This window comes from Pseudopipra pipra, chromosome 1, assembly GCF_036250125.1.
Source record: "Pseudopipra pipra isolate bDixPip1 chromosome 1, bDixPip1.hap1, whole genome shotgun sequence".
In the NCBI taxonomy this organism is placed as follows: Eukaryota; Metazoa; Chordata; class Aves; order Passeriformes; family Pipridae; genus Pseudopipra; species Pseudopipra pipra.
The window spans coordinates 67,454,587-67,473,420 of NC_087549.1; the positions used below are offsets into that span (position 1 = coordinate 67,454,587).

The window sequence follows — 18,834 nt, forward strand, 5'->3', positions numbered from 1 at the left end:
TTCTTTCAATGAGAAAAAAATAATCTTAATTGTCATATCTATAGAAATGTGCATTTAAAGTGCAGCTTAGAAACTAACTAGTCACTGCTGTGTGCTGCTTGGGCAGTCAAAGAGAAGAATGTGCCTTGCACAAGATCCTGATGTCCATGATGGAGCTTCTGTGTGACAGAAGTGCTGTCCTGTGACCAGCACCTTATCTCCTCAGTGACCTGGGAAGTCCAGAACTAACAAGCTATGGTACAAGACTTCCACTTGGCAGTTTTATACATGGGAAGAGAGCATTTCCAAAGCAAGGAGTAACTTGCCTAGCAGCCCTTCAGGCTAACACCCACTGGCTCCGAGAGATAAGGGAGGGAAGTGCCACAACTAAAGGGCAATTCACGGAGTATGGTAGTGAAGGCTGTGTGACTGGGGGCTAGAAGCAGTCGAGTCTGAACTTGGAGTCCAGGTCAAAACCCTACATGAGCCTAAGGCTGGGACAAGGATTCAGAAGTCAGAAGATATCAAATCAGCAGCTTGTCATAAGAAAGAGGACAGAAAGAAAGAATGGGCAGAAAACCCTCTGCCCCCTTGGCCCCTAGACTTTGTTTCAGGAAGTCATGGTCATTCTGACACTTGTCAGCCATCACCCCAGCAAGAGTCCAAACTCTCCTTCAGTCTCTTTCCTCAAAAATGTGACAATGTTCACTTGCTCTCAGTTATTCTTTCAGTGTCTCATGGCGCTAACTTCAGTGCTCTCATGTAGAAGGTCTTGCCTTTCTGAAGACCATCTGGGTAGCAGAACACGCCCAATGGACAGTGGAACTCCTGCTCTTTAGCATCTTTTTTTAAAAGTCTGGGATATAAGTACTTTTTTTCATACCAATTAGTACTAATACTGTTCCAACTAGGAAAGGTAGAATAGTGAGGTTGAGAAATGAAGCACTCAAAAACTGCAAAGTGTCACGATTAAGAGTTACCCAGTGATTTGATTTAATCCTGTTATGTGTATTCATTAGAGTACTTTACAAACAAGTATGAGTCCAACTTTATTTATGCTGGCAGTGCTTCAATGGAAATATTTGTGTGAAGCTGTTCATTTCCACAGTGTTCAGTACCATAAACAGTCATCACAATAGCAGTACTTGCCAGGTATTTTAGCTTCATTTTACAGATGGGACAAACTTATTTATAGCCAAGTGGCAAGCGCATCTGGTAGGGGGGTTTAGATGTTTGGGTATCTTGGTGCCTTCTCCTTAATTCAGATGAGGATTCCTTCTGAGCCAGGGCAGTACATAAAATATACAGGGTGGAGATGAAATTCTGTCTCTACAGAAATTAATATAAATGAGACATTATGGTGCAAATACATATCCTTAAGGTCTAAGTTATTCTGTTCACCAAACCAAATTGCTAACAAATTGGCAAACTAACAAATATCAGCATTTATGAAAATTAAGTCCATATGTTCTCAAATGCATGTATCATCAACTACTTCCAGATGTAAAAATCCATGGATTGTTTTAAAGAACCTCAGTTCCACAGTCAGTTTCCATCATGACGCTCAAAATTAGCACTGTTCACAAGCGATGTACGACAATATTTAGTCTCTTCAGGAAACAATGCTTGTTGCTTTCCTTAGAGCTAGGTATCCTGTAACCACATCTGAAGGGAGCATCCGAATATAAGCAAATTCCTCGATAGTACTGAACCTTAGCTTGCTCTGGGGATCTGTGTAATTTGCCTGAAAAACAAACAATGGTAGAGACACTATTCAAATAAAATTTCAAATCATAATAGTAAAAAAGTGTCTTAATTACAAGACCACAAAATAGTGAGTTTCTCTTCCCAGTAACAGCACTGCTGTTCTACCACGTGACCAAAAGTTTGTCTCTTTTTCTTTCTCCTTATGTCAGAACTTATGAGACGTTAACAGACCCCTATAAAATCACATTAGAAATGCATTAAACATAACAGAGGGCTGAAATAAGTTACATACAAAACACAGTGCAAAAGAAATTCCTCAATTCTAAACTCACCCTAGCAACTCTGTGCCTTGTGCAGTCTCTCGCAAGGCAGCTCTCCAAGCAGTCAGGCTGCTGCCAATAAATTACCCACAAAGAGGCTGAATTATGGGCGCTCTCATAGCTTTGGACTGCTTTTCTCTTGCTGCATACAACTTAGCTTTTAATTTACTTTAAAGTGGTTGTTAAAGCTAGGGAGTCTCAGCTTATGGTTCTGTGCCTGAACCGATAAGAAATTTGAACTCAGCACTGTGTTTTGCTACAGATGCCTGCTTTTAGGATAACAGCCTGGCCAGCTCACCCTGGGCTATGCTTGTATCCCCAGCTATATTTGGACCCTGGATGCCTGGGAGTGGTGCCAGTTTCCTTCTATCCTCTCCCCTTCCTTGTTGCTACAGAAACCTGGAGCTCGGATGAGCTCAGGGGTAGGCCAGGAGGCTGTGCTGGGAGAAGGCAGGTTTCAGGGTATTGCCTCTCCACCTTCAGTCTCCAGGACAATCATTGCCTGTTCAGCAATGGATTACCAAGCATCTCCCAAAACTTTGAAAGTGTTTTCCATACCGCTCTTTAACACGAGATGGTGGCAGGCTGCAAGGCACAGGCAGTTGAGATCCCTTAAGACATTGCTACTAAAAATAGAAAAGGCCAGGAAGAGCTGGAGTATTCTCCCCCTCCATACTGTTATAGTGCAGAGGCCTCTACCATTTTTATGTTGGGAAGCACCTGTTGACTATGGTAACAATCCAGTTAATCGTTCGGTGTGATATGACTCAGAAAATTTAGTGTTATTTGTAGCTTGTTTCTTTACAAAGAAATGCCACCAGGTTAATTAAATGTAGTCAGCTAACAGTCAAGTCATCAATTAATTTTCAAACATAGAACATTAGGAATAAATTTATCAGTGGTGGTAACTTCATGGTTACAGCAGGTCTAAATTTATTTTTATTTCAAACTTTACCTCTGGCCTCATGTAAGAAAAGGCTAACCAATTAGACAGCTATTCAAATGTGCATGATTCAGTAATAAACTAGTCAAGCAATATCTGCAATTTGTATTATGCACCAATCTAGGTTAAAAATACTATGGCAATTCTCCACCATTCTGATACTTTGTATTGGGCTGCACTGTTTGCAGACACTAATGTATGATAACTCATTTATGCCATGACTTCAGTCTGAAAACAAACTTTACCAATACTTCAGCAATAATTAAACATCTTGCTTTAAAGCAAGATGATTTGGCAAAGAAAAAAACTCTGTCATGTTTAAAAAACTAAGTCAAAGGCCAGAGAGACATACTCTTAAAACACAATAAACTAGTTATCTCAATCTGTTTCTATAGTAACAGGGCTCATCCATTTTCAGAAAAGGAAGAGAAATATAAACATTTGAAGTTTTGGTGGTTTTTTTTTAATCTCCTTTACAATAAGTTACTCTGTTTTGCATGTTAAAATATCTAAATACATATCTTGCAAGTTTGGAAATAATAGGTTTATTTTCCAGTGTCAATATAGTAAATAATAGCTTTTGAATTCTAAGCTGCCTTACAAAAATATATAGGCTGTTCTGCTGAGAACATTGGTAAATTTAATTCCATTTGTGTTACACATAGAGAGAGAAGAGGATCAGCAGAATTTAATTGTGGCATTTAATACAAGTGCAAGTATACTGATTGAGAGTGTTTTAATATATTTCTCTTTTTGTACCTGCTAGACCATTTAATTCTTCCCTAAATGGGTAATGCTAAGGAATTTATTTTATTTTTTTTTTTCCCCACGGGGAATCCAGCATTTCCATAGAAAATATATTCTTACACAAATGCTTTTAGATTTTACACAGAAGATACAGGGGCACTTTTCTAATACTAGATTTCTAAAATATTCTATTGTCCTACATATCTTTCCACTAGGAAATGATCTTGAAAGTGTATTTAGCACTTCTTATGAAACATTTCTAGACTAGCAATTTAAAGGACACACTGTCTCGGTTATTTTAATAAAAAAGATTTTTTTAAACACAGTAATTTTATCATAGTCTGGAGAACCTTGCAGGCCAGGTAAAATAGGAAACTTGACTCACAATGCAATTAGAGGATGGAAAATTAAGGAAAAAAAAAGTGGAAATAGAGAAGAAGGAAACAAAAGAAGCACTGAATGGATTTGTATAGAGTATTTATACTGAGCTAGAATACTTAGAGCACATAAATCACTGATGGAAAGCGGGAGATGGTAAAGAAAGCTGGGGAACTGAGAGAATGATTTATTTCCTATGACTAAACTGACCCTTAACTGGTAGGGATGTGGTCTCCACTCACATTTACATCCTGCATCATCACCTTGCTATAGGTGCGACTGACTAGTTTTGAAATGCATCAAAGGTCAGCGCTGGAAAGCATTATATCTCCTTGGAGATGGGCCAGTGAAAGGAACTTATGCTTCTATGCCTTCTGCCCCACAGCTTAGCCGCAAACAGAGCAGAGATGTTGCAACAACTTAATAACAGCTGGTGAGAGCACTACTAACACTTGCAAAGCAGCTCTAAGGGGAGAGGATAGAGAAAAGATGAGCACCACTAAGTGATCCAGTATAGAATTTTTGCTATGTTGGTGAAATCTGCTCATTATTATTTCATATGCCCACCTATCCCCCATTCCTCTATCCACTGCATCTTTATATAGAGCAGGGGTACTTATGCAAAGTGCTTTATTCAACTGATCCCTGCTCCTTCTCTGAAAACAAGCTGCTATTATATCAAAGCAATACTGCTACAAGTACAAGAATGTAAGTCTGACTGGCTGGAGGGAATTATTTTCCCTCAGTTTGTGAGCAGTCTCTTCCATTTGCTGTCTGCCTGTTCATCTGTGAGGGAAATGTTGCTTTCCCATTCCCTCTTGAACACCAAGGGTTATCATCTATCTGAGCAACCCACTCCATTTCCAAATCACATTAGGAGGCACAGGCTGCAAACATGCCACCTCCTAGGTGCCTTATTTAAATGTGTTAGTTATAAAATTAAAAAGTCAAAGAAAACACATGCTAGAATGTGCAGGATTACAGTTGGTGCTATAACTGTTCTTTGATGCCTTACACTGTGTATGTACTATAAGGCAGTCCTTAATTAAGGGCTCACTCATTTTGTTTCCTACTGAGGACTTTCGCCTAATTCAGTGTACAGAATGCAAATGGTATGTTAACCTGCATCTACATAACAAATTTGTACATTTAAAGACATCTCTTGTGAGGTGATATCAAGCCTGTGAAGGCGGGCTAGTGCCCTATGGATGAAAAACAGATTAAACCGGGAAAAGGGGCCCCAGAAATTCTGTCTAAGATTCTTTGGCATTATAAAGTCTTCATTACTGTAGTTAGCTAGTGTAACCATTACTTAAGCAAAATACAACATTCACATTCATTTCAATTGCAATAAATACACAGGCTTCTGCAAAATAAATCACCGGGAGCTGATGGTGAAAACTGAAAAGATATGCTGTTACTAACAACTGTTTTGTTTTAAGTAAAATTATTCATGTCACATAGGAACAGTTTCAGCAGCAGATACAAATTTTTTGCTGGGCAGAATTCAATGACTTACTCCTGTTTTGTGCCAACAGAATCTTTGGGGAATTCAGGCACCAAATCGTAACTACTGAGACTTTTTGGAGCATGTGCAAACTGTATCTAAGTCAAACGTGAGGGTGGGTTTTTTTCCCCTTTTTCTTTTTTCTTTAACAAAAATATGTAAAAGAGGCCATATGTGACACATAGGATATACATCTGCCAAACTCCAAGTTCCAGCTCTGAAGCATGAGGGTATTTGAAATTCTCAAAAGTCTACGCCAAGTGTCTGTTTCTGGCTGATTTGTTTGAGGAAAAGTTTGAGAGCAATAACAAAGATTTTTTTTAACCTGGGCCAATCAATATAATTTTGCCTAATCTCATTATTGAAAATTGCTGAGCCATCTTTTTAAACTTCCTCTACAAGATACAATGAAATAGATTGGCCTCATGCAAACATTCACATGGAAAGTTTCAGTTGGTGTGGTTATAGCTTGGCAAAGCTAGCAATCATGAAGACTGTGGACTACCAGCTTTCAGTGCAACGATCTAGAGAATTAGAAATGGTGGGGACCAATGTAGATTCTACAGCTGAGGAAATGGTGTCATAGGAGCCACCTGGCAGGACAAGCTATTTGATCTGTCCTGACATTTATTAACAACCTAAGGATTTTGTGAGGTAGTGATAGTAGCTGGGGTTTGGCCCTAAATCACTGGATAACTATTAAGACCAAGGCTGAATACGAACCTCAGCATGTACATCTTTTACAAAACAATGCACCAGCACTACTTCATTGTGGAAAGTGAGATGCCAATTTTGGAGGGAAAGATAAAATACTTACCGGAAGTCCTGAAATGTCAGAATATTTCTTGGCAGGCTTAAAGGAAGGAGGAGCATCAATATTAAAATCTAGAGACAAACAAAGGGATAAACTCAGTGTTTTATGTATATTTTAATACATAAACCTAATTTCTGAGATCTCTATTAATTAGCAAGACCAAGGCAAAGAAATATGAAACAGAATTACCTCTGAAAACATTTAGCCTGTAATCATTGTAAATCACAGCCTGATCCTGCTCATCTCTCTAATAGAGTTCAGCAAGCAGAATTTCCCTCCCCAAAAGGAAAAATGCAAGACCTATTCAAACTGTGTTGATTTTTTCCAAGTCTTAATGAATTCCCTTACAGTCAGTCACATGCAAAGAATAGCCTTTATCATATGCATGTTATATGTTAAGATCATGAAACATTGCTCAAGATCGAAGCTCTGAAATACTATAATCCACAAAAGCAAAGTAATCTTTTAAATCAGTTAAATCTTTAAGCATGTACCACTTTAAGCCCAGTCAGTGACCTAGAAAATTGTCTGAATGTTTAAATTAAGTGGTGGAAATTGCTGGTTTTTGGTGCCCTTTAGACGGCAACTCTCATTCATAAACATTTTTCAAGATACAGTTGGTATGTTTAAGCAGTTAAATCCCCAATTTTGGATGTTTACAAAAAAATCTTGTACCTGACTCATTTCTTTGTTCTTTTATGATCTCATTTGCAACTCATTCAGATGCTATGATCAATTCAAATGGTCCCTTCACATCAGATTTTTAACATATCATCTCATAATTCAAAAGACCCTAATGCCACAGACAGCTGGTTTTAAATATGAAACTGAATTTCTCCTTCCTCCTTTTTAAAAAAATCCTGTAAATTTATGGTTGCAAACAGAGCATAGCAGAAATAGCAACATCAGCAGATTGTCAGTTACAATAGCCAGGAACACACAGTAGTCTGCATTTTTCTTTAACAGTTGTGCCTAAAACACTTCAAAAAATGGCAAGCTATTTTTGGATAAAGTACCACGTCTGACAAAAAGTATATGCATATGCTCAATTCTGAAATGCCTCCACTTGCTTAAGTAAAATCTGAGGATCCCATTCTGCCTCCAGCTAAGTTCAATAGTATCCTACTTTACAAGTAGACTTGAAGTAAATCTAGATTAAGACCACTGCTGTAACTCTGCTCCTGTGGATGTACACCAGCTAGGACTGCTAATCAGGACTGATAATAATGTAGTTTCAGCTGTGCTGTACTAAAGAGGGGATGCAGGATTTAAATCTCCCAAGAATCTAGGATAAGGGGCTAGATAGGAAGCTTGGGCTAAGGTCTAAGCTTCTGCAGGTATGTGGCTTAGCAGAATCAATTTGAAAATAGTTCAAATATAGCTAATCAAATAGCAGCCACCCATCAGAAGACCTCTGGGCTGTATGCAGAGGAAGGGCAGGCTCCTAATCAGTGAAGAGGTGACAAAAACCAGATGGGAATAAGGGTTTGTGACCTGGTTTGGATAAATATATTTCTTTATTAAACTCTCTGTCCAAATGTATTTGAACTTTGTCGTGATACTCTAAATTATTTGCTTTCCCCTGATTTCCACTTGGGGCTCACCACTGTGATTGGACTAGTCTTAAATATAGTACTGACCCCTGTTCAAGCAGGATATGGCATGCACTGATGAAATAATTTAGATTTGTTTTAAAGAAAGTTATTTGTGAGGATTCTATTATTTATAAATACATGCGAAGCGTCTAAGCAGCTTACAGCTAGGATCATTTAGTTGCCATGGCAATGCCCTTTCAGAAGCAAGAATTTGTTTTAGGTTCTTCCAAGTTCTGTTCTTCTTGCCAGCTGCTGCTCCACCAATGCCGGAGTGCTAGAATTAAAAATATGGTGTTTAGAGAAAAAAATAAACAAAGAATACTAATAACACTTCTATTTCGTAGTCTTTCTGATATGTCTCATCTTGTCATGAACCATTTGTTATCCTCACTTATTTCATCAGTAGGATAATATACTGTGCACTTTAATCTTGGCTGCAAGAAAAACAAAGCTTTTTGGACTGTGTCAAAGCTTCTATGTTTTTGATTAAATGAGGGAAATTAAAATCTGCTCTTCACATGGAAATAGAAAATCAATGTGGTTAGGTTTAGCCTGAGATTACAGGATTCTGTATGTACTCCCTTCGTATTAGAACTTATTACTATGAAGCTGTGTCTGAAATTGTGATTACACAGCTAAATTTCCTCTCTCCTTTTTATGGCATATTACAGGTGAAACTCTAGCTCTTTTATAAATTATCCATGACTGTGGCAAACACAACTGATCTTGCAAAATGTAATAAATACTATGAGAAACTTTCTGGAAATTTTATTTTTCTTTCAAAGGATAAAAGACAGGATAATAGAAAAAGAATAATAAATAGAATGTTGGCTGCCAAGACAATTTTGCATTTTGAAAGGTACATTAATGGAAGGCTTGTCACAGGTACTATAATGGTATTTTCAGTTATCAAATGTGATTGCTAAAGACTAATTTATTTATGTCCCTCCAGAGACAGAAGCTGCGCAACATACTGTAATACTTTTAAATGATCAAAGGACACAGATTTATAGCTCTATGTCAGAAAAGAAAATGTTCTTACAATTGGGGAGTTGTTATTTCTGTTAATAATTACTACCTGCCACATGAGTCTCACAGAAACTCAGCAAAGTTCCACAGTCATCTGCTGTGAATGGTTTCTAAATTAACCTGTTAAATTGATGAGAATCATAGAAGGAAGGATTCAATGAGAAAGCTTTTTTTGTAGACATAAGATATATGACCTGAGCTACTTCTGCACTAGTGAAGTTCAGAGAAAGCTGGAGCTAGGACAGGTGGAGCTACTGCTCTATAGCAGATATTGCTCTATACAACTGTCAGAAAGTCTTCTTCCCCTTCCCCATTGCCAAGGGATGTAAATTCCACTCAGAAAGTTTAGGAAAAGGTAATTTCTTCTTTATTCTATGCTCTTAAGTATATCCTCTGCTGTGAGGTAATGGTTCAAACTTTGGCATATGTATGAGAGATAGACATTATTTGATTTATTTTCTTCCTTTTAATGCAAATTAGGTGAAAGGATGCAAAAAGTTATCCAAATTGTTACTACTAGGTCATACCAGTGAAATACTAGCTAAAACTCAATGCATTTCTTCTCAAATTAGTAATTGTATTGGAGAGGACAATTTCAGATTTTTTATTATAACTGCCTATTATTTCTGCAGCAGTTGCCAAAGGCCCTGTATATTCATTATTATGTTAAGCATGCAGACATTAGTATTGCCCCTTTGGAAATAGCGACATTCTCTAAGAACTGAAGGATCAGCGCAAGGCCTCTTGGCTATTTAAATCCTATATGGAAGCTACATGGAATGCCTCTGGGCACAGAAGGAGCTTTTCCAATAAGCCTCATTTCTCAAAGATGCTGGTGCTTGCTGGAGGATTAGTGAGTAAACTATACAGTCGTTTGAATGCCCCACTCATGACAGAAGTTGTCTGCAAAGCAGATATAGAGTGACTTGCATGTCAGAGGTAAATTTTATACCCCCTGCCAAACCTGTACTTAGTCAGCTGTGCAATGCCCAATTACCCAGGGTTTATGCTGTGAGTTATTGTATCTTATTCATACAGAATGAAATTTGTGATAAAATCCTTCTTTCTAAGTACTGGCTTAGGACCAGCAGTCTGAGAAGTTTGCTTGTCTAGAAAGCATTTGTACAGTGTGCCAATGAGTTAGTTGGCTTTGGCACAGCAAGATAAAAAGATATTAAAAACAAACTAGCAGTGACAGCATTACTAGCTGTAATCTTCCTTCACCTTCTCCCCCAGTTTAAACCTCAGAGTGTTTAGGAGCCTGCATTTCATCAGCTGTCAGCATTTACATGACTGAATGCCAGCAGGTCAGTCTTCAGGCATTTGCTTCTAAATCTAGCAATGACGGGAAGAAGACACTACAAGTCTGTTAAGAGTTTCAGGGACCAGAAGAGGAGCAAATGCCATTCACTATTGACTCTCTGGCTGATTTCTAGTTCAATTGCTTTGCAGCCTGCCTTGGCTGGGAACTGGAACATGGGATTCCTACCTTTCACAGCGGTGTTAATTGTTCCTCTCTAACTTTGGTAGTTTGTGAGATACCACATCATAAAACTTCCACACTTACCTGGATCTAGCAGGTTTTCTGACTCCATTCCAGAATTTAATATAGCTGTTCTATCTCTGGACCAGTGCCATTTTCATGTTATAATGTAGTCTTTGGACCAGAGAATTGAGGTAAATTTCTTAAAAACTGTCAACCTTTTATTTGGCTGTTAAGCTGATTTTGTTAATATTTACATTAGGAATACAGTTACTGGAATCTTAGTTAATGTTTTATGAGAAAAGTTTAGAATTTCAAATTGTTAAAATAATATACTTACGATGAAGTTTGGATCTTTGAATGGTAAGGGCTTGACGGTAGTTTCCACTGATCCTGTGCTGGAGTCTGTGTTCAGAAATTTATTTTCATTCATGGCCTCTCCCCCTGCACCCTGCAGAAAAAATACAATCTTACTGCTTGTTACTCTGAGCAAGTTTAACTGGAGATGGAACAGTCTGCTGTATTACCTACCTGTTGCCTTTTTAGCCTTCCTATGTCTTTTGAATCTTTAAAGATGTTGCAAGCCAAGAGTGGGGAAGCATGAAACAGAGCATTTATCAAGCAATTTACAACTGACACATAAAGGGGAGGAAGGGGATAGAGTGGCCAAAGCCCACTGAGTAAAAAACGCATTCAGTTTACTTCAGTATTAATGAAAGCCATCTCTATATAAAGTGCAAGATGGCATGTGCAACCCGAAACAGCAGAAATGTACACTGGATCTATTTCAGAATGTTCTGTATAAAGTATTAATAGGAATATATAAAATTTATAAAAAGTTTTTTCTCAAGATTCTAGAGAAAAATTGATCAATCATTTTATACTTCATCCTTGGCTTCAACTGTGCCTGAGTGAGGACTGAGAGAAAAAGTATATTATTATATATTATTTTTATATACAAGCCTCACAAAATCTACCTGTGTGCTATAGGGTTTTCCAGGCTTCTTTTATGGTTTATTTATTTAGCAGGAAGAGCAGTTGGAGAAGGTGTGTGTGTGACTGGAAAGCTAAAAAAATTGTGCGGTGTTCTAACCAATTTCTGATAGTTCTGCACGGCTGAGTTTGAGTTTTTCTTTTATTTTGTCAGTGACCTGTAAGTCTCCACACTACTAGAACTAGCCCATGCTACATACGTACATGTTTCTTTTGAAATCCTCATCTATAGGGAAGCCAATGAGAATTTTGTCTCTGAGTTTGGCATTTTAGTCAATAGGATATCATACCTTGATTTTTTTTTTTTCACTTGGAGAACAAAAAGCTTGGCTAAAAGCTAAGTCAATATTTACTGAATGGGTGGTTAAAATGCTCCTTTATATTACCTTCAGACAGATAATACTTAAAACAAAAAATATTTTCCTGTAAAAACCTGTATTCAAAACCTTTTGTGTTGGTACAATACTCATTTAAGTAGGAGAAAAAAGGATCATTATTATTGTGATTTATGGGAGTACTTCTAGACACTGAGACTATATAGCAAAGGCCATGATTCATCATATCCTTCTCCAAGTGATTATAAGGGAAGTGTTTTTACTCTTAACTACATGCATAAGTAATTACAGGATTAGGAACTAGGCAAGTTGAACTCTTCTTTGGGAAAATACTTCAATGATTCTGCAGTGCCTGTTTTTAACACAGCAAAGAGAGATCTTAAACATTGAAAGTATCGTATAAAACAAATGTTTCTAGTGCCTTATTCAAATAAAATATATTAATAGAAATAATCTATTTTCAAAACAATAGTCAGTCCTCTGTAAGTAGGGGGATACTGCCATAATAATATCAGTGGAAGCAAACTGAAGTCTGTACCTTAAACTTGATTCTTCCCTTAAGAGAACAGACAACATTAAAAGGCAGTGACTGTCAGAGAAACAGAAGAAATGCAGATGGATATTTAGAAACACATACATTATGTGGCAGTGAGCAGAGAAAATACCTTAATAACTCCTGAATAAAGTGGTTTTATACAATGAGTTTCTAGGTTTCAAAGTATATTCTTGCACATGCATGCTTCCAGCACTTCAGATTTCAGCAGCAAACGTTAGTCAGTCTTAAGAAAGACAAGGCCTGAGATACAAGATACTTCGGATGGAGTAATTATCTCTGATACTGCTCATTATCAGTGTAAATTCTCTAAGTGGAGGAATCAGCACTCACAGTTATTCTTCAAAGCATTCTTGCCTCTTCTTGGTACCATCTGGTCTGTGTTAAATCCAATCCCACAGATAATTACTTTATCACTTTTGTCCCTTCAGTGATCTTCTCCTAAGTATTCTGGTTTTTATGAAACAGGCTTTGAGTAGCATTTCACCCATATCTCAAAACAGTAACTAATATAGTGAGACAGAGCAAATAAAAACAGTTAAATAGTAAAAGAAACTTCCTTACACATATAGTCCTTAATTTCTGCAGCTGGATATACTTACATACTACACTGTGTGGATTCAGTGATAATCTTGCTAGTGCATTGGGAAGGAAAGTAAGGAATTCTTCCTGGCAGGAAAATTCCTCAATGTAAATTCTATATGTCATTTCTTTTTCGGACCAACTCCTAAGGGATTTCAGGTATTAGTGCTGCTAAGAGTTGGGCTAACTCTCATTACAGGCCAGATGTGATTTTGTTTCTGCCAGTATCCCTTGCACAGTGGCAGAGGCAGCAGGATCTGGAGCAACAACTTCTGCTTTTTTAGGTCATAAGGACACGCAAGTCATACTCCAGTCCCAGTGAGAAACAATGCCAGCAGTAGCTTCTGGATGTGTCATGGACAATATGAGAGCAGAGGTTTCCTCTCCAAGGCAAAGGGTGCAGGCTTGTGTGCAGGACTGTAAAGCATACCTGATTTCAGAGCCCTGTGATAGACTGGGAAGCAAATAAGACTGAGTACTATGATACCAGTTAATGCTGGGAATTGAGATAAAGACATACTGTAGGGCCATGCCAGTTCCCTCACTCAACATTGCTTGTATGAAAACTCTGATTTTTAGCAGTGGCACTATGGAAGAGACACACCCACCTAACATGCTTTTCGTTCTGGAAAAAACATTAAAGAGTTGAGAAGAAGCACTGCTTCCAGAATAATGTGCTACTGCACAGAGCCATGAACTCTGGCAAGTACAGAGCTTTGAAATGCTCTTTCCATGCAGCCTGCAGAAGTCTCCGCTGATATCCTCTGCAGCTTTATAGCCACAAACTGCAAGTGTCTCCAGAATCTACAAATCTGTCCAGCCTATGTTTTAAATGCCAGGATTTAAAGCACAGGAAACATCATGTAATGCTTCAGGACTTTTTTTGGAATGTTTTTTTAAAGTCAGGGGATATGGATCTATCTTTGTACTGCAAAACTCACATTTCCTGAAAGTGAATAATACAGTGATAAAACAAACCATTATTTACAGCCTGATGAAAGATTCCTCAGTGAACAATTACTGCACAGTAAAGGTAATCTTTAACTTTTAACATCAGTTGAACAAATCTCTCCCAAATGTGCTTGTTTTCTTGGTCATCCAGATTGGAAGACAGTACATTCTTCACTGTCATGTGCTGGGACAAACAAACAGAAAGAATTCAAGTCCCCTTTGTAGTCCTGTGAAGTGATGGTGGTCTCACGAGCACAGTGAGGAAGTGCCTGTCACCAGCGAACACACACTACTCAATGTGTGCTGTAACCCCCAGTCACACAGGGGGCAACTTCCCCTTCCTGCCCATTTCACAGCCAATCCCCAGAACATTTGGCCTACCCAGCCAGTCTCTTAGCTAACTCTGTCACCCCCAGAGTTCTAGGATAATCCCAAATGCTTTGCTGTGGGGCTAGAAAGAAGGTGTAATCATGTGCTGAAACTCTCAAAAGCTTCTTTAAAGCTTCTTTTTAACTGATCTTGTAAACAATCTTTATGGAGAATTCAATATACACTTCAAGGAGAGAGCAGCTTTTAACGTGCACTTTATAACTAAATTGTGTCTCTTAAATGGTGGTTTATGTAACTAGAGCTACAGGGAATTTGTGCTACATTAGTCACTAAGCAGTATATGTTTTCCTCCATAGTCTGTTGAAGATTATAGCAACAAAGACTTTGGAGTGGCTTTACATTTACAGGGTACACCTGCATGGGAAAATGAAAGTGTGATTTCAGTACAGCTGAACATACTTATGCTAGTTTTACCTCAGGTAATGATAAAAACACTGCAGTAAAGACTTCATCTAAGCCATCAGTAACTATGTTCATCCTCTCCCATTAACTCTTGCTCTGGCTGTTAATCCTCACTGAAGTCCATGCTGCCATATCTTCTCACGTTACCCTTCTCTGTTCTCCTCCTCCTCCTCCTCCCAGTATCCCCCAGGCATAGAGCAACCTTGACTGGAATAGTATGTATTAAAAATCATAGGCAGTGGGTCAATTACAGGCTTCTTACAGCAGCACTTGTGCAATTTTATTCCCTCTGTAAAGTTGTGTTTATGTGCTTTAGCTGAATTTTAACTACAACCACAGGATGACAGGTTGGCAACCCCTATTGCCTTGGACAGATGAGAGCAATAGTGAGGGGGTCAGATTCTATTCTGCATTTCTTTTCACGAGACTATCTATCGAGTATTCAGTGCATCCCTGCAGAATGGGACACTGCCCTGCCTGGTATGTACAAGGACTGGGTGACAGTCACCCAAGGGAGGAAGCTGGCTGAGGACTTCACTTGGTTGATAGCAAAAATTTGACAGTGAAAACCTTCAGCAAACACTTGGGAGTCCCAATAAGTTGGTTGTAAGAGCAGCCAAGCCTGGGGAAGAGACCTGAGTTAAGCTTTGCTACCTTTACACTGGTTTCTTTTGAGTAAAGCCAAACCCCAGGAATGAGCCTAGTTTGGACCCTGCTGTTTATGCTGTGGGAGAAACCACACTGGGAGGCTGCCTATTCATATACTACTTTCAATATTGGGTTTTGGTAGATCTATTAATTTTTTAATATATTTTGTTCCAAATTCCCTACTGCAGATGTTTTCACATGATTTCCAAAGATTGCTCCATCTGTCTGGTTTTATTTAGAGAGAGAACAAGCAAAACTTGTAGACCACAGAAGCTGAATTCTTTGTTTTGGCTATTTCTAGGTGGAATCAGCATTGTGGGGTTTAGGATGGGTGTCTGTGATGGGGCTAAATACCAGGTGGATTAGCTTATTATGAAAGTGCTTGTTTGACTCATGATTTATTTTTTTTTTTACCCAGCAAGGATTAAAACTGTGCAGTATATCCTGAAGTATCATTTCTTACTTATTTCTGTTTTGATTATATTCTGTAAGAGGTTTTTTTTTATTATTTTAGACTAATAGGATTTTATTAAGTATAAAAAAACCCTTAAAAATATGAAATAAAAAAGTCAAAGACATAAATATGTGCATTTCTGGCATCCTATCACTGCATACCATGCATGTCAAGGCTTAGAAAAAAAAAAGAATTTTCACATCACTGAAGGTACACTATGATCGCCAATGGCCATTTTCACTAGGTGTTACAGTTTTACGTGCTAAAACAAAATTTAAAAACAGAAGGCAACTGAACAGTGTGCTGGTAAATCAAAACCTAAATGCATAAATAAATTCCATAAGAACTGGAAAGGGAGCTTCTAGTTTATGGAACCAAAAAATGATACTGAAAACATTGCTGCAAATCATTCATCAGTTTTAACAATACTGGATATAATTCCTGGATATATATCCCGGATATATATCCAGGAATTATAGATGAAGGTGATTACATATGTTGTCTTTTGGTTTTGTTTGGTTTCTGCATTCAGTATTTCTGAAATGCTGGCTTTGTCCCACAGTGATGACTAGGGTGTTGAATGTCATTGCTGAAAAAAAAGTAATAAGAGGGGTCTGGTTCTAAATCAAGCCCTCACCCTTGGTGATAACTTTGCCCCAAGCAGCCAGTTTGGTTTACTGAGGAACCCACTTGTCTCCAACCTCTGTATGTGAAATTCAATAAACAGTTTATATTATTTTTACTTACTTTTGGTAGCTGGTTTTCATAATCACAATACTAGAACAATATTGTTTTAACTCAGCTTCAATAATGGCATATGTCTAATTATTCCTGTAGTAGGTTACTTCTAAAGCAGCAATATTCAACTTGTAGCAATTTACTCAGCTTTTAGTTGAGTGTAGGTTCTGTGATATCCTGACAGAGCTGTGGCATGCAGCCAGGGAAGAAAATGGTAATTTATAAAATCGATGGATAATACCTGTATTTTCACTAGCAGACAATTATAGTGAGTGAGAATGCCATGTGGAAACAGAGCACGAATGTCACTAGATGACAGCAGCAATGATATGAGCAGACATTTCAAAATTGGGAGTAGATCTTGAATGTCAGCTATTTAACGGACTACCAGCTAATACTGCTCATACTGGAACATATATTAAGCTGTTTGATTAATATATTAGCTCTCACTATAACAAGGCTGGCCCAGGCTCTTGCACATTCTGAATATTTAAATCATTTAACTTTGCATGATGACATGACAGGAGCCATTAAAACTTGAACACGTACCCTCTGGCAGACAAAAATGCAGCTCTTTACATTGCTGGGAATAATTTACAGAGAAAGGTGTCAGAATTAGATGTGCTTAAGCTCAAGCTAAAATGATGGCTAAAAAATTTCTCATTGCCAACATTCTTACCATAGTATATTTCTGAAAGCAAACTCACTGAAGACTCAGAATGTAAGAGTGAGGAAACAGCACTCTTTTGAACAAGGTTGACTCCATGTATGTGACAGAAGGGTTTGCTGGAAACTTACTCAGTAAGATATATAAACATGTCTTCCTCATCTGGTTGCATTTTACTAGTTCTTGGGTTCAGCAGGAAAAAACTTTTCGCTCTTCCTTCCATTCACTAAAATAAAGCCAAATAAAATTTCCCCAGCCTTTTCTCTCTCAGCACTGGTACATGGTAGCATTTTAGGAATGTTCTCCCTTCACAGAATGTCTTACCTTATTTTGGGATAGGACAAAAAATAGTTAAGCTTGAAAATGTTCAAGTGCCAGGAGGGAAAAAAACCCTAATTTTGCATATTCACAGCAAATTTTGTTCCACGGGGCAGTGAAAAACTGAATTTACTAAACAAAAATCCCTGAGTAGTAGCCAGCTGAAACCAGCTATGAAGTACAGTGCAGATCATTGTCCTTGATTTCAAGCAGCTAGTAGGACTGGCAATATATTCATGTATACGGTGTAAATTGGGAGTAAACTCATTTAGGTCAGTGGGTTTAATAATTATCAACTCGTCTCAAAAGACAAAGGTCCTGGTATAGGTTTCTGCTTCCACTGACATCAAAAGTAAATCTCCCAAAGGCCTGACAACAAAAATATTTTTTTTTAAATTACCACATTGTGCTCAGACGCTACTGCTGCTTTCACTTATAAAGAAAGCTGAAGGAAGGTTGTTAAAAACAAATATAACAACATAAATCTTGAAATTAGATTGTTGGATTATTATAATAATAATCTATAATTCCAAGTACGTGTCACTAAATGTACTTCTTCTTCTATGCATTCCCCAAAGGACTTCTGGGTCATGTGCCAAACTACTTATCTGTGCGAGACTTACAAAATCTGCCCTTCCTAAAGTTCTTTCTTTCCAGCACTTCTCTCCCTCTAGCTTGCGGAGTATTTCTGTTGATTATCAGGAGTTAATCAACTAAGCAAATTAACTCCAAACATGCGACTGAAATTTAGCTATAATCTCTGCTGTTAAGTATATAAGAGTTAGGGGGGAGGTTTTTGAAGCAGGACATGGAAAATATTCCAACTGCAATCTAAATAAACAAAGATAATACATAAAGAGACATACACTGTCCAGATAGCACTCTCTACCTTATGCTTTCAAACTTTTGCTGCTTTGAGGTGAGTTAAAACATCTCACATTTCAACTGCCTTAGAAAGGCTGAATAAAATTTTACTCATGCACTAAAAGATTGGACTGTCACAAAGTGATGGATGGCTTTCCTATGCTCTCTGTAGGGCATTTCAATACCATAGACTCAAAGCGCTCTTGATTAAAAGGCGACATTCTCATTTAGGGTCCTGTCACTGCCTGAGCTTCAAACCATTATCATTCACCTGCACTGGTGCTTCCAGTGACAAAATACTTACAAAAATGTATAAAATACTAATTACTTTAGTCACTTTGATAGAGATATAAAACACCCTAACGCAAAGCTCCATTATGCTGTGTGAGGGTTTGAATTGAAAATTAAAAATGCAGCCGAAGGGAGAGTAAGATTTT

The 18,834-nt window shown here is 37.8% G+C and overlaps 1 protein-coding gene across 1 annotated transcript in view; it reads right to left on the minus strand.

Moving 5' to 3' along the window:
• Positions 1 to 948: 948 nt before the first annotated feature.
• INO80C (INO80 complex subunit C) overlaps positions 949 to 18,834 on the minus strand; it is a 28,978-nt gene continuing 11,092 nt past the window's right edge. Inside the window, exons 2-5 of the mRNA XM_064660094.1 lie at positions 10,843 to 10,953; positions 8,153 to 8,264; positions 6,399 to 6,466; positions 949 to 1,723 (exon numbers count right to left, since the gene is read on the minus strand). Coding sequence (XP_064516164.1) covers positions 1,592 to 1,723; positions 6,399 to 6,466; positions 8,153 to 8,264; positions 10,843 to 10,953 — 423 coding nt within the window. The 3' untranslated portion in view covers positions 949 to 1,591. The remainder of the gene's footprint in view (positions 1,724 to 6,398; positions 6,467 to 8,152; positions 8,265 to 10,842; positions 10,954 to 18,834) is intronic.